We start from the raw sequence: 16,502 nt of genomic DNA on the forward strand, positions 1-16,502 counted from the left end.
CATGAAAAAGGAAGGATATTTTTGGAAATAAATAAATTTAAAAGGAAATTCTTGCTTGTGGTGGCGTCACGTAGGCGGACCTAGGGTTCTCTTTTATATAACTATATGATATATATATATATATGATACATAGTTATACATAATATGTACACAATTATATATTATTTATATAATATCAATACATTAAGTTTGTTGAATATTTTAGTTGCCATTGTATAGTTGGATAAGAAGCCCAAACTTGGCACGGTGTGCTAAGTTACACACCAAATTGGCATAGTTATGCTAAGTGATTATTATAAGTTTTCAACGGTTCATTTTTTGGAAAAAACATCCAAATAAAACACCATATTTATTTTTCAAAAATATGAAATAACTTTTGAAAGCATCTCCAGATGTGTATTCTTTAAATATCTTTCGACACAATATAGAATGCAAGATGACACAAGAAAATAAATCTATATATTAGATGTTAGGTATGACTTATGAGAGGCGAATTCAAAATAATATGCAATAATAACGCAGAGTCAACTAGTATTTTATAGATATTACTAATACAGATCGGACCAGGTGAACCAATAGGTTACAAATGTAGATCATCCTTTCCTTGTTACCTCTATCAACATAGATATCAAGTGATGTTGAGTGAACTTGCACACATAATCGTACTCATTACAATCCAAGCTTCGGATTCATAGACAACACTAGCCGCTGCCATCCCTAGTTAGTTTCTTGTTCCTGTGGACAGAGATTGCAAACGAATGGAGATGATGAGCTTCAAGTACATTACTTGAGAAAAATATAATGAGCATGTTGATGCTTTAGATTTCTAATTGAAAATATTTGGGCAAGTTGTTTCGAGTGATAGAAACAACTACTCCATATGAATATTACTGTTGCATGAGACAAATATTAGTTAGTTATACAGCGGCACAAACACAAACCTTAGAATTGAAGATATTTTGTATAACTGCATTGAGACCATCTTTCACCTCAACACCTCCAATGATTGGTTTTTCTACAACCAGACTTTTCAGACTCGGTGTACTCACAGATCCCAGATGAATAAACGTCTTCATTTCAGGGCAGTTTCTAATTTCCACTTCTCTGAGGAATGGAAATTCAAGAGCATGCTTCGTCTGAAAGAAATGTCCCAGCTTTGGTAGCTCGTAGAGCACCAGCTCTTCCAATAGGGGAAATAAGGGATCGTTAGTCATTTCTTCTCCTCGTTGTTCCTCTTCCGTGATCACTTGCTCCATTGATGGAGAGGCACCTATCTTTAATATTCGGAGATTCAGGATACCTCTGGCCACTGATGGAGACATCAAGTTTCTTAATTTTTCGCACTTCCATACTTCCAATTCTTTAAGTTTGTTAAAGAAGCTAGTTGGAAGTTGGTGAGAGAATAGAGCAGTTATGCTGTCAGCCCTACTGATACATAGCTCTTCCAGATTGGGACAAGAAACCTACATACGTTGACGGCCTTGTATTTTTTATAAGGGATGGAAATTCAATATACAAATCCAAAAATGAATCATACATCAAGTAACACGAAGCGAAAAACTTGAATTTTTTTTTAATTCATGAAATTTACTCCAAGTACAATCTGACAAAAAGGTGTCATGATTATGGCTAAGAAACAAACTCAAGATTTGAAGTTTTGGGTTTCTACAATGACCTCAAGTTAATATCCAATATATACTGTAACTGATTCAGAGTCAACCAATTATAGATATTTAATGAATTTCTCAATACAAATACAGATTTTTGGTAACATCTACTGGGTTCACGGAACCAAGTGCTCAAGGCTAGATTCACCTCTGCTCTAACATAGGGTTAATTTCCTGTATAGCCTGTGAACTTTACCCACTTATCTGTTGTAACAATCAAGTCATGAAAACTATCTTTTGCGACATTAAAGTTATCAAACTTAACATACTTAAAACAATAAAGTTAATGAAATATTCATTATTGCATTGAAGTAATTGATTATGTCTTGAATTGCTTAGAAAATACAAATGATTAGAATGTCAAATTTTTGGCAATAGATTATGATACGTCACATGTAGAAGAGTAGAAGCACACCTTTTCATCAAAAAGAGGATTTGAGTCATTGATAGAGTTGTTGTCTGGAGGCCAAAAATTTTGAAACTGAGGTAACTCATAGAGGCACATGTTTTGTAACTGAGGGAACTCAATGCCCTCAACAGTGTCACTGCAAAAGTGAGTGAAGCATTCCAGAAATTGAAGCTTTATGTAATATAAATTGGGGAACTTTATTATTTGATCCTCTTCCTCATTATCGGGGCAAGCTACTGTCGAGTTTGACGAACTTCCTGCAGCCAAGGACAGGTAAAAAAGATACTGTAGACTACAAAATCTAGTTACCTCCAGTCTTTCGAGTTTGGAGAATGGAATATCATTCTGACAGTGAATACTCAGTAAATGTGTCAATGAATCACAAACAGCCAGACGGAGATCTTTCACGTTCTGAAATTTATCGACCAGCAACTCTGTCAGCACATTATTGGAGCCATTTCCGTTTGAATGGACAAGTTCGCTCTTCCTCAACATGTGGCAGATCCAATCAGCCAACGGGGTGCTCTCAGTGACCTTGAGATCCATAATCCTATCGTAGTAGTTATCCATGAGTGAGGTATCGAGGCAACGACGGCCTTGTTGTCCCACTTTTAGAGCATACTGTGTCAACTTGGAGGAAAGGCCTAAGTTACTGTAGATCACATCTCCAGAACATGAGAACAATGTTAGTGAAGTCAATTCAAATAAGGATTCGAGCTCCCTCAAGGTGGAGTAACTACAACGTTCTACTCCCACCATATGTAGTTCCTCCAATCGAACTAGCCTGGATAAGATCCCTGGTGAAATCCTTATAAGTTCTCCTTGCTCATTCCAAAACTCGAACATAATTAGATTGACCAAGTTTCCTATCTCCATTGGAAGCTCTTTTATGTGAGAATCTCTGATGCTGAGAACTTCTAATGTGGCAAGTCCACCAATAACAGATATGTCATCCAACCTTAAATTAATCAGAGATAGCGTCCGCAAATTTGACAACCTCTGAACCGATGAGGGAAAAGGAAAAATGGAATCCTTATATCTATCTCTCCTCAGGGTTAAGACATTGAGTTTGCTCATCCCAATAAAATAATCATGTTGTAATTTATTTGGCTTTTCAACGAATTTCAACATTAGAAACTCGAGTCTTGGGCAAAATATTGGTTTAGGAAGATCATTGAATCCTTTTGTGACAATTGACATGTGACTGTATGGCTCATAAGAAGTTCTTCTTGGGAACTCTTCGGAGTTCACGTCATGACTTACCATAAAAATATGCTTTCCCTCAGAGGCAATATATATAGCCACGTCACGGACCACATCATGCATTTTGGCGTAACCTCCAGAGGAGCCTTCGGATAACAAGAAACTCTCTTTCAATGTTTCTAACAAATGACACACCCTCTTTCTAGCTTCTACAATATTTTTAATTTCAGAAAACATGCTAAGCCCCATTCCATATCGAAGTAACTCTTCAGGCCAAATATCCCTATCTTCCTCAAACAAGCAACAAAACAAAAAGAAGTACCTGGCTTCATCACTTTCTAAGTGATCATAACTCAGCTTCAGAGGTTGATATACATATGTAAGCACTCCTGGAATATTTTTTGGTGCAGATCTTTGTAATTGTACAAGGGCATCCTCCCATGAAGGCTTCCTTTTATTCTTTAGCGCACCAGCAACTGTAATAATTGCAAGCGGCAACCCCATGCATTCTTTCACAACATTTTTTGCTATGTGATTAAGAGAAAGATCATCAACTGAATTACCAGCTTTTTGCCTAAAAAGGAACCATGCTTCCTTTTCAGATAAGATTCCAATTTCTATGATCTTTCGAGCCTCCATTGTTTCACAAACATTTCGGAGACGTGTAGTCAAGTTCACTTTGCACTGACAGTTGTGATTGCTACCACTGGAAATTCCAAGTTTGTTAAGATTAAGAACCTCCCATACATCATCTAAGATTATAAGGATACTGTCTTGACCCATTAACCTTGCACGCAACTGATCTCCACGACTCCATAAATTGTCATCTGTTAATGTCAAACCAACTCCTCTTGCAATTTCATCTTGAATTCTTTTGAAGTTTGGTTTCTGACCGACAGTTACCATGATAACCTCATCAAACAATTTTTCTTGCTTCGCCCTTTGTCTAATTTTCTCGGTCAATGTCGTTTTACCGATACCACCCATACCACATATCCCAATAATAGTAACCTCCTCATCTCTCAAAGCTTCCATTACCTCTTCCTCTTTCAATTTTCTCGAGTCAAACTCCTCCTCACAACTGTTTCTAGGTATAGCTTCAATTTCAACTTCAAGTGGTGCAGGATAAGAGAAATTAACATGATTGTTACCTTCAATTTGAAGACTAATCACAGCTAATTTAATTCTCTTAGATCTCCTACTCAGCGAATAACGTGACTTCAAGTTTGGACACCAACCATAGAAACAACCACTTTCAACCTCAATTCTACCTCGCGTTACAGCTTCCACATCTGCAGTAGTTGTATCAACACTAGTTAACCAAGCCTCAATATTGGGAGAAATGACTTGTAAGTTTCTCCGGGCAGCTTCCGCTCTTTGTTGAACTCCGCTTTTGATTTTTTCCAGCTTCTGAGATTCATTATCCATAGATCTGATGTTGCTTTTGTAGTTAAAGATATACCCAATCCCCCGCGTCACTGGCTGCATCAAGCAATTTGTGACTTTCCCCATTGACATAGCTAAGATTTCCATAGCTATTTCGTTAAATAATTCTTCACGAAAAGCAGCCTAAGGAAGAATGGAAACGAAAGCTCAAGAAAGGAGCTAACTATTTTTTTCTTCAATTCAAGGAGCAGGGGGGAAATGGTTTCAGACTTTTCAGTTGAAAATAGTTTGAGAGTGATCAGGTGTGTTTGTCACCAAGGAAAAAGTTTTCCGACAAAAATGATTTCCTAAAAAATATTATTCCAAATACATTTAATATATTATCTAGCAAAATATTATGAAAGTAAAATATTATTGGGAATGGGGATTCGGGAGTGGCAAGGGGTGGGAGTTGGGGGATTGGGTGGGTGTAGGGGTGGCAGGGGGACCGGGTCGGCCCGCCCCGGCCCACGACCGGTCCGAGAACCGGCCCGCCGGACCCGGTCCCGTTTGAAAATGGCGGGATGGGGGCTTTCGGGATAGGGGACCGGTACCGGTCCGGTTCACCCGTTGGTCCCGGTCGTCCCGGCCCGGATGAACCAGCCGGTTCGCGGGATCCCCTAACAATTTTTTTTTTTTTAAAAAAATTCTATCCGTTGGGCAACGGCTAGTGGGCCCCCCCAACGGATATTTTGGCAGTTTTTTCCCCCAACCAACACCCCCTACCACCCCTACTTTTAATAATTTACTTTAAACCCTCAAGTTATTATAAATACACTTTAACCCACTTTTAATATTATAAATACCCCTCTATCCCTTATTATTTCTTACAAAATTATATATTCTCTCATCTATTTTTTATATTCTTTCAAGTCTCAACTCTCAATCTTAAGTCTCAAATCTCAATATTTTATTTCATTTAAGTCTCATATTATATCATAATACATATATTTCAATTCTAAGTTTTCATATTATATATCATAATATATATATCTAAGTTTTCATATTATATTTGCTATCAAATATTGGAGTTCCAAATTACAAGTTACAAGTTACAAGTTACAACAAACTACAAGCTTCAAGAATCGGTTATAACGTCTGCTATTAACGCAGACGTTTGGTACATTCGTTTCATAATATTTATATTTTATTTTTCGTCATTAATTTTTGTGTTATTATTATTTTTATATTATACTTTACATATAATTAAATATGAGTTCTAACAAAAAAGATACCGGTAAAGGAAAAGAGAAGGAACCAAGTGCCATTAGTAGATTATTTAATTTTACTAAAAAAAGTAGTAAGGAAAAAAATAAGAGTAAATGTGGTGGTACTTCTAGAGTTAGATTTAATACAAATGATTCTACTTATGTTGATGATACTTCTTATGATATTGATTCAAATGCTCAACTCGATCATGAACTTTTACAACAAATTTATGGTGATAATCCTTATCTTGATGAAAATTCAGGTGAAGAAGTAGAAGTTGGTTCGGGAGAAGATGAATTAGAAGATACACCTACTAGTCCGGTGACAAATGTTCCAAATGAAACTACAAATTCAACGGAGCAAAATTATGGACGCCCACCCCTTATACCTCCTACAAGGGAGAAGGTGAAGTATCAACGCCCTAAAACTTCTGTTGTGTGGCAATTTATGACTTTAGATAAGGAAAATTCTATTGCTATTTGTAATAAATGTAAGCAACCTTTTAAACATAAACAAGGTGGAGGTCAAGGTGGGACGGGGGGCTTAAATAGACATTTGTTATCTTGTGTGCCGATTCAATATAAAGAAGCTAAATCATTAGCCAATAGAAAAAAAGGAATTCCAGTTAATGATTTTGATATTAATGTTAATGAATCGGTAGGGGCTTCTAACATGGTTCAAGGAACATTAGATCCTTCTAACCCCGGTGGTCCACTAACACAACGTAAATATAATAAGGAAAGAGATCGTGAAAATTTAGCTAAAATGGTTTCTGTTTGTGGTTTACCTTATAGTTTTCCTTCACATCCCGGTTTTATTGAATATATTCAACAAACTTATAATCCTAATTATAGAGGTTTTTCAAGAAATACTGTTAAATCTGATGTTTTTGTATATCAAGGTAAACATTGTCAATATCTTCGTTGTGTGTTTAGCATATTAGATTGTAGAGTGTCTATAACTTCGGACATGAGTCGTAGTGTTGATGGACGTGATTATTTAACTGTTACAGCACATTGGATTGATCATAACTGGAATTTACAAAAAAGAATCTTAAATTATAAATAATGTGTAGAGAAAAAAACTGGTGCATATTTAGTTTCAAATATTTTGAGTGTTATAGATTATTACATGCTTATAGATAAAGTATTGTCTGTCGCATTAGATAATGCATCTAATAATGTAAACACTGCTAGTATGTTAAAAACTAGATTATGTCCAATTGATGATAATTCTTTTCATGTTAGATGTGTTGCACATGTATTAAATTTAGTTGTACAAGATGATATTTCATTATTTGAATGTGGTTGTATGAAAATTGAATATGTTGTTGCCTGGATTTTTTATGCTAATAGAGCTGCTAGAATTAGGGAATTTAATGAGCGTTGTATACAATGTGATTTGCCACCAAGAAAAATTCCAAGACATATTAAAACAAGGTGAAATTCTTTTTACGAAATGCTTTCAGTTACTTACGAATATAGAGGACCCATACAAATGGTGTTTAATGCTCATAATGCTGACCCATTAGACAGAATTTGTGAAGAAGATTGGGAAGAAAGTAATGAACTATTAGAATTTTTAAGACTTTTTTATGATGCAACAACCATGCTTTCTGGAATTTATTATCCTACTATTTCATCAGTATTAATAAATATTTGTGCTATTTCAATTCAATTTTCTAAATACAAAAAAATTGAAAAATTTAGAGTTGCAATTGAAGGTATGATTGAAAAATTTTAAAAATATTTTTTTCCTATTCCTCAAATTTTTTTAACTGCTACTTTACTTCATCCTGACTATAAATTACAAGGTGTGCAGGGACTTGTTGACACTTTTTATGATACCTTAGAAATTTCACCGGAAATAAATCCAACTAGTCAACTGTGTAAGTGTAGCATAAAAGTAGAAGCAAAAATTTTGTATGAAAAATATAGAACTACAGGAAATACTCAAGAAGTTGATCAAACTTCTAATCCTCAGAGTAACGCTCAAATTTCAAGTTATATGAGAGATTTTCTTGGTCTTAATTCTACTAACCGTGATGATTTTGAAGAATATCTTAATCAATCTTTAGAAACAGTGGAAGACGAAGATGGCAATGAAGATTTATTAGCATGGTGGAGGAGGCGGAGCGTTGCATTTCCAATTTTAAGCAAAATGGTTCGTGATGTTCTAGCTATTCAAGCTTCATCAGTTGCATCAGAGGCTGCTTTTAGTGCGGCAAGGTTTCAACTTGGCGATCATAGACATTCATTGGCGGAAGACAGTTTGGAAATATCAGTTTTATTTAGAGATTGGGTCAACGCCGAAAGGAGAAATGATAATTTGCCAAAGTTAAGTTCCAAACAAGAAGCTTGGATTAATGCGGTACTTGGATCTAGTGATGATGAATTAGAGTCACAAGAGTTTCTAGCAAGTTTGCCAACACCGGAGGATGTTACCGTCGATATGATGCGACAATTAGAATTGAATTTTAAAGGAAAATACAAATATTAGATTACATCAGAGAACTAATTGAAACAGAACCCTTCCTAGAAGGTGGCTGCGTAAATTAGTTACTCATCTAATATTTGTAACAAATATTAGTTTTACATATGAGAACTTATTGAAACAGAACCCTTCCTAGAAGGTGGCTGCGTAGATTAGTTACTCCACTAATATTTGTAAATTGTAACTTCTAAGTTCTAAGTTGCAATTAGATTTTATTGAATAAATTTGAAGGCTTTATTAAGTCTTTTTTATATAACTATTGTCTTGCATTTTAATTTTAATATATTCATACATATTTACATATATACTAATTTGTTTGAAAATAGTTGAACATAATAAAAAGAGAACTAGCTATTACAAAATTTTATAATAAGGAACAAATGTTAAAAAATGGAACTTTAATACATCAACTAACACCTAGATTTTTAAAAAAAAAAAAAAGAAGGAAAATTCAAAGTATTGCACATAACGTCCTTTTTTGGGGCCTTTTCTTCAAAATCAAAATTTCAAGTTTAAATTACTTTAAAATATTTAAAAGACAAATTTGAACTTCTCAAATTTGTAATTTCAAAATTGAAAATTGAAAATTGAAGTTTGAAATTTGAAAGTTGAATTTGAAATTTGAAATTTGAAAGTTGAATTTGAAATTTGAAATTTGAAATTTGAAATTTGAAATTTGAAATTTGAAATTTGAAATTTGAAATTTGAAATTTGAAATTTGAAATTTGAAATTTGAAATTTGAAATTTGAAATTTGAAATTTGAAATTTGAAATTTGAAATTTGAAATTTGAAATTTGAAATTTGAAATTTGAAATTTGAAATTTGAAATTTGAAATTTGAAATTTGAAATTTGAAATTTGAAATTTTAAATTTGAAATTTGAAATTTGAAGTTTGAAATTTGAAGTTTGAAATTTGAAGTTTGAAATTGAAATTTGAATTTTGAAATTTGAAAACTTAAGCATTATTTATTAGCTAAAAATGTTATTGAAAAAAAATCAAATAAACTAAAAATGTTATTCAATAACATATAATTTCAATACAAATAAATAAGTATATAAAAAATAAAAAATCCCCCGTCCCGTCCCCCCAAAACCCGTCCCATCCCGTATATATAGTGGGACGGGATGGGACTTATTTTTGTCCCCCCAATCCCGGTCCCCCCAAAATCCCCCCAGAACCGTCCCCCGTCTCGTCCCCCTTCGTCCCGTCCCCCAGTTCCCGTCCCCGTCCCCTTGCCAACCTTAGGTGGGTGATAGGTGCGGAGTTGTGTTGTTCTCAATCGATCTCCTTCTTTTTTTTCTTTGAAAAAAACAGTAAGGAGATTAAATTCTCGGATGAAACTAAGCAGCTACCGACCGTTCGGATGCGCCCTTGACCTATTTTGATTAAGATCAAAAACCTATCTCTAAAGTGGAGCCTAGTTTAAGCTGTCAAACAAGTGATGATTGAATGAAAGAAAAACCACTAGTAGAAATATGGATCCCTTATATTTCGCACATAGGAAATTGAGACACAGCCCCAGGGCTATGGGGAAAGATGTAGATCGATTGCCCTAATAGACAACTACATAGAGGGCCTCTACCAGTCTATATATTTTTTTATTCCGTTCCCCCCGTAAGATAAATATTACAACCTATGAGGTCTTCAAGTTTCACATCTAAGTAATACCCGATCCAATAGTTTACGATATAGATAGATAGATATATATTTCTAAAGAACATTCTAAGAAAAGATATTAATAGATATTGGTAGTTGTCCGATTGTACCCAAACATTTCCATTCATTTTCATTCTCTCCATTTTCCCCATTTCCATTCTAAGAAAAGATATTAATCCGGCTCCTCTCCATTTCCATTCTCTCAATTTTCCCCAAGTTCTTACTTTGATGTGAGACACATGGCATATTAATGGCTAAGATTTAATTAATTAAAATAAGATTCTAAATATGATTTAGATAATTAACATTTTATAAAAAAATAATAATACATAATCATAAGTCATAACAATATAATATCTTGTTCATATATATATATTTTAAAAACTTTTCTCTTTTCTAATTTTTTTTTCTTACGAGTATTTATCTTCCGTTTGTTTTTTTTTTTTTAAATTGAGTAAGTGAACTTTCTCTTTTAAATTAGTTTACATATAATTATAGCAAAAATACTCGCAGGGAAAAAAATTAGAAAAAGAGAAATTATTTTATAATATATTTATGGACAAAAAAACAGAAGATAATACTAGTAAGAAAAAGATTAGAAAAAGAGATTTTTTTTTTTTAAAAAAATTATGGTCAAGATAATATATTGTTATGATTGTGGTATTGTCATTTTTCTTATGAAATATTAATTATCTAAATTATGATTAGAATCTTATTTTAATTCAATTAAATCTTAACCATTAACTTTTACATATGACATGTGTCTCACATCCAAGTAAGAATTTGGAGAAAATGGAGGAAAAAGAAATGGAGAGGAATCGGATCTCACTTTTTTAGTATCATGGTTTCCTTTTTAAAGTTAACTGATAAAGAATTTTAACTAACATTTTATAATGTATTTTTTATTATATTGATATATAAAAAATTATAATTTATAGTACTATTCGTATAATTTTAAATATATACATTTTTAGTTTAAAATATCAAAGTAATGTAATCTAATTTAACTTTAAAAATTAGTTAAACTGATTTTAAAAAAATGCAATATGACAAACTAAAAAGGGGTGTAAAAGATACTGTATCGTTACTCTCACCCACCCCAAAATGGGCCTGCCAAAGTATCCAGCCATAAAAACATATTAGGGAAAATATCATAGATATTTTTGCTTCCCTCCATTTTTCCTTTTTTCCCCCTTTATCTAAGTCTCTGTTTGTATATAATTTCAAATCAACGTGTGAACAATGCAATTTAGAATCATGATTTAAAATTAGTATTATAAATCTCAAATCATATTTTTTAAAAAAAATAATTTGACTTACAAATTTATATTTTATAAAAAAAAGAAAAGAAAAGATTCATCATTTTAAATTTTGTAAGGTTTATGCTCAACTTGAAGATATTATTTATATCATATGAAAACATTAGTTTTAAGAATATAACTAGTTAATATTATTGTTGCTTAGTAGTCTCTATAGAAGGAATATAAAGATATGTGATTTAAGGTAATTTCTTATTTATGATTAATCATGGTTAGTCATTTGCAAGATTGTGTAAGTATTAGAATTTTTTTAATGTTTTTCACAATTCGTGGGTTTTTAATTTTATAAAAAAAAAAATGTAACTTAAGAAATTTAAGTTACATGTCCAAACAAAACTTCAACTTCTTATCAATTTGATTTTAAATCACAATTTCATATCGCATCTGAGTCTTAAGTAAATTTAAAGCATACACACAATTTTTGATTTTTTAAAATATAAAAACTTGACTTGTAAATTCATGCTTTAGTTTCACACAAAGAATAAAAGGTTTGGTTATTTTTCACAAATTGTAGAATTTTCATATTTATGAGGAGGGCAGAATACAACTAAAACATCCTAATGGCTTATTCAAACAAAATTTCAAACTTCAAATCAAACATCATTCATATTTCAAATCATTATTTGAAATTAAATCACGTGGAAACGAATATTCTTAGGACAAATTAGATACTCAAACAAATTTCACAAACATGATCTTTTCTTTTGGCCCGTCACAAATACTAATTAAACGTTCTTATATAGATATCTCCTCTTATAGAAGTAAAATGCAATATTTTCACAATTAAAAAAATCAACATAGTTAACAAGCATAATTAGATACATATATGATCTATTTTTGCTTGTTTAATCATTCTAAGAATTACTTTTAAGAAGCAACTTGAAGAATTACTTTCCCAACATTGGAGCTAGAAAATAGAGATGCTAAACTCTCCAAAAAGCTCTCAATGCCATTATAAATTTTGTGCTTGGACTTTATTTTGCCCTCTTTCAAGTGAACTTCCATCTCCTTAATAAATTCCTCAAAGTGATTATAATAGGAACCAACCATAAATCCTTTCATCATAACTTCTTTACCCACCATGTTCAATAAATTCCTAACTCCTTCTCTTTCTGTCCAAACCTACAACGTCCAAAGACTTTTTTATAGATATGTCGTTCTAAATACTAGATAATTATAATATATAGTACAAAAATACCTTGTTATACTCAGATATCATTCCACAAAGAGCAATACGAGCTCCGTGATTGACGTGATTAAGGACAGCCTCAAGCATTTTACCACCAACATTATCAAAATACACATCAATTCCATCTGGGAAATATCTGTAAGAAATAATATTAACTTGAGTTATAAGTAATACTTTAAAAGATAAGGGAAAAATAAAGAAGCAAAATAATTTACTTGGTTAATGCAGCATCATAATCCGTCTCTATACGGTAATTAAAAGCTTCATCGTACCCACACTCTTCTTTCAACAACTTCACCTATAAAAAACAACAACAAATATACGATAATTTGAATAGATTTTTTTTTTTTAGTATAATAGACAAGTAAAGATGAACGTAGAAATCATACCTTATCATCAGATCCTACACTTCCGACAACTCGGCATCCTTTTAACTTTGGCTAGCTGTCCAGCTATGATTCCAACTCCTCCGGCTGCAGCCGATATGAAAACATTTGATCTCTCTTTAGCATTTCCTATCTTTTCTATGCCCACCCACGCTGTTATTCCGGGCATACCTATGTGATGCATAGGTAGAAGTAGAGTCAGAATTTGAAGTTTATGAGTTCAAAAATCTAAAACTTTTAAATTACTGAGTTTTTGACAAATACAAGGTTCGGACCAAAATTACTGAATCAACGAGCTAGCTCCACCCCTGAATATCTTATGCAAGTTCAAATTAATCGAGCCAGTGAATTTTGAATATGTACCTAAGCAACTAAGATGATCCGACAAGGAAACCCCATCGGCAGGATTAATTTTCTGAAGCAAATTAGAAGGCATAACACCAAATTCAGCAACATGGAAAAAAGGGCTAAGTACTAAATCTCCCTCTGAAAATTTAGCATCTTTTGATCGGATCACCTTCCCAATTCCTAATGCTCTTATCACCTGCAATTCTTCATTGTATTAATATATATATATATCTCGTAGATCTATATAATAAAAAATTTGTATTCGATCAAACTAAGATACATAAATTGAAACAGAGTGAGTACGTAGTACACCTGTCCGAGTGGGATTTGAGGAAGAGAGAGGCCATCATGGAGGCCACTCAATTGAGTGCGCATGTATGGATCAATAGAGACATAGAGGATTTGGAATGCTACATGATGATCGGGAATGCATTCCGCTCGTAGCGATAGAGTGACAGTGCGTAGCTTAATATGGTCAGAATTGGGAACACCAATTGGTGCATAACTAGCAACATACTCCCTCCGTTCCTTTTTAGTTGTCCACTTTAAAAATGATACACAGATTAAGGCAACAATGATTAGCACAGTAAAGTTACAATTTTACCCTTATGACAACTTTTCACTTCAAAATTACAACCACTTATTTGAATTAAAGTGAAATAAATTGGAGGGAAACAACATACACTTTTACAATTTTCAAGAAGTGTAAATAAGGGTATAATAGGAAAAAATTTGTTGTCCTTTCTTGATTTGTCAAAATGGACAACTAAATAGGGACAACCAAAAAAGGAAATATGGACAAGTAAATAGGGACGGAGGGAGTACCACTCTCTGCTCTCCACTTCCGTAGCCATTTTTGTTGTACAGATTCTGAAATGTATATATATATATTTATAGGCAGGTGTAATGATACTTTCGCAATTTCTTATATAGGCTGAAATTGACACCCCTAGCCCTGAGCTGGTGTAACTATTGGTGGGGATATTTTCACGGTCCCCCGATTAGACTAGGTAGCGGACAGGTTGTCCTTGTGCTTTATTTTTGCTAGTCCAAATAAAAGGAGGTGATAGAGAAAAATTGTAACTATTAATAGACTTTTGGTTCATGAAAGCATGTGTTTTTTTAGCTTTTTGGGTAGTTTCATAAGATGTCATAAAATAATGCATGAATTGTTGGGGTTTGTAATGATTTTCTTATCGACATAATACATAAATATGTCATTTAACTTAGCTTCAAATCACATAAATTATAATAACTAAACTAATACATATTGAAGACCTATACATTTCATTAGTGGTAGAGTCAAAAAAGTTTATTAAGAAAAATCAAAAACATAAAAAATAAGCAATGTAACTAAGAAAAAATATTCTTACTACAAATTCAAAGTTTTAATCAAAGTTATTGAGTCTGGCTGAATTCATAATTAACACGCTGGCTCGATCCGTGATTGTCAGTGTGATGTTGAGAAAAAGGTTAGAAAGCAACCAACAAAAGAAAAAAGAAGAGATTGTAATATACTAAGAGGGTCCCAACACAAAAAAGAGATATTGCATATTCTTATTACAAATTCAGAATTTTAATTAAAATTATCGAGTCCAACTAAATTCATAACCAACACACTAGCTCCGCCCCTAATTGTCAGGGTGTAGTGTTGGGGAAAAGGTTAAGAAGCAACCAACATAAGAGAAAGAAGAGATTATGACATATTAAGAGGGTTTCCACAAAAAAAAGATACTGAATATTCTTATTACAAATTCAAAATTTTAATCAAAGTTATTGAGTCCAATTGAATTAGTAATCAACACACTGACTTCGTTTCTAATTATCAAGGTGATGCTATTGAATAAAGGTTAGGAAGCAACCAACAAAAGAGAAAAAGAAGAGATTACGATATATTAAGAGGGTCCCAACACAAATAAATATTGAATATTCTTATTATAAATTCAGAGTTTAAATCAAAATTATTAATTTTCGTGGAATTTGTAATCAACACACTGACCTCATTCGTAATTATCAGGGTGATACTATTGAAAAAAAGGTTAGGAAGCAACCAACAAAAGAGAAAAAGAAGTTATTCTGATATATTAAAAGGATCCAAATACACACAAAAAAAATTTGAATATTTTTATTACAAATTCAAAGTTTTAATTAAAATTATTGAATCCAATTAATTTCATAACCAACACACTAGCTCTATCTCCAATTATCAGAATGATGCTATTGGGAAAAAGGTTCGGAGGTAACCAATAAAAGAAAAAAAAAGATATTATGTTATATTAAGAGGGTCCCAACACAAAAAGAGATATCGTATATTATTATTACAAATTCAAAATTTTAATCAAAATTATTAACTATAATTAAATTCATAATCAACACACTAACTCCGTTCCTAATTATCAGGTGATGCCGTTGGGGAAAAGGTTAGGAAGCAAACGACAAAAGAAAAAAAAAGTGATTATGATATATATATTAGAGGGTCCCAACACAAAAAGGAGAAGCAATTGGAATTGAGTGTGATAGGACCCCAGGGAAGAACACGTTGTACACGTTAAGATTTGTCTATGTCATATGAGTACCAGAATAAGGTCACACATAGTACTAATTTTATTACTTTCCATTACAATTCGGAAAATGGTCAAAAATACTCTTAAACTATTGGAAATGGATCAAATATATCCTTCATTTGATTTTGGGGTCAAAAATACCCTTACCGTTAGTGTATTAGCTCACTTTTACCCCTCAAAACTAACACATGCCATGTCAACTAAAAAATCACATAAAACAATATTTTTTTGCTGACTTGGAAATTCAAATGGACAAAAAGACATAATATGTAAATTGTAGTGGAACAATCATGGATCCACAAAAAAAATCACTGAAAGCAGAGATGCATATACAACCGAAAGTAATCTACAAGATCGATGTTACCATTACCGTTCTCCGAACCGAAGATGATGTAGACGCCACTAATAAAACTTGATGAAAGTTTATAAATAAAATAGGAAAAATCACACAAGATTTCTTCTCTCTATTCTTTTTCAACTTGTTGGCCAAAGCTCCATTGTTCTGACCCGACCCGACAATTCTCCATACGTATATACCTGCATTTCACACTGATCTATCAAATAGTAGACAATGTGAACGGAGAAGGTCAAGGGATCTATCAACATTGTTCAAAAAATGTGATTTTTTAATA

The 16,502-nt window shown here is 32.6% G+C and overlaps 1 protein-coding gene and 1 pseudogene across 1 annotated transcript; both read right to left on the reverse strand.

Annotated features, from left to right (window-relative positions):
- Positions 1–438: 438 nt before the first annotated feature.
- On the reverse strand, positions 439–4,958 carry LOC125877946 (probable disease resistance protein At1g61300). The gene is made up of 3 exons (XM_049559238.1): positions 2,083–4,958; positions 942–1,463; positions 439–735 (listed from the first exon to the last, which is right to left on the reverse strand). The coding sequence occupies exons 1-3, from the start codon at positions 4,810–4,812 to the stop codon at positions 718–720; spliced, it is 3,270 nt and encodes a 1,089-aa protein (XP_049415195.1). The 5' UTR covers positions 4,813–4,958; the 3' UTR covers positions 439–717.
- Positions 4,959–12,164: 7,206 nt separating this feature from the next.
- Positions 12,165–14,199, reverse strand: LOC125876666 (2-alkenal reductase (NADP(+)-dependent)-like; annotated as a pseudogene).
- Between the last annotated feature and the right edge of the window lie 2,303 nt (positions 14,200–16,502).

Source organism: Solanum stenotomum, chromosome 9 (genome assembly GCF_019186545.1).
Source record: "Solanum stenotomum isolate F172 chromosome 9, ASM1918654v1, whole genome shotgun sequence".
NCBI lineage: Eukaryota > Viridiplantae > Streptophyta > Magnoliopsida > Solanales > Solanaceae > Solanum > Solanum stenotomum.

Excerpts from the sequence above, each read along its gene's own strand:
- LOC125877946 (XM_049559238.1), bottom strand. The coding sequence starts at position 4,812 with ATGGAAATCTTAGCTATGTCAATGGGGAAAGTCACAAATTGCTTGATG. Across the intron at positions 1,464-2,082 it reads ATCCTCTTTTTGATGAAAAG|GTTTCTTGTCCCAATCTGGA; the intron begins GTGTGCTTCTAC and ends CAACGTATGTAG.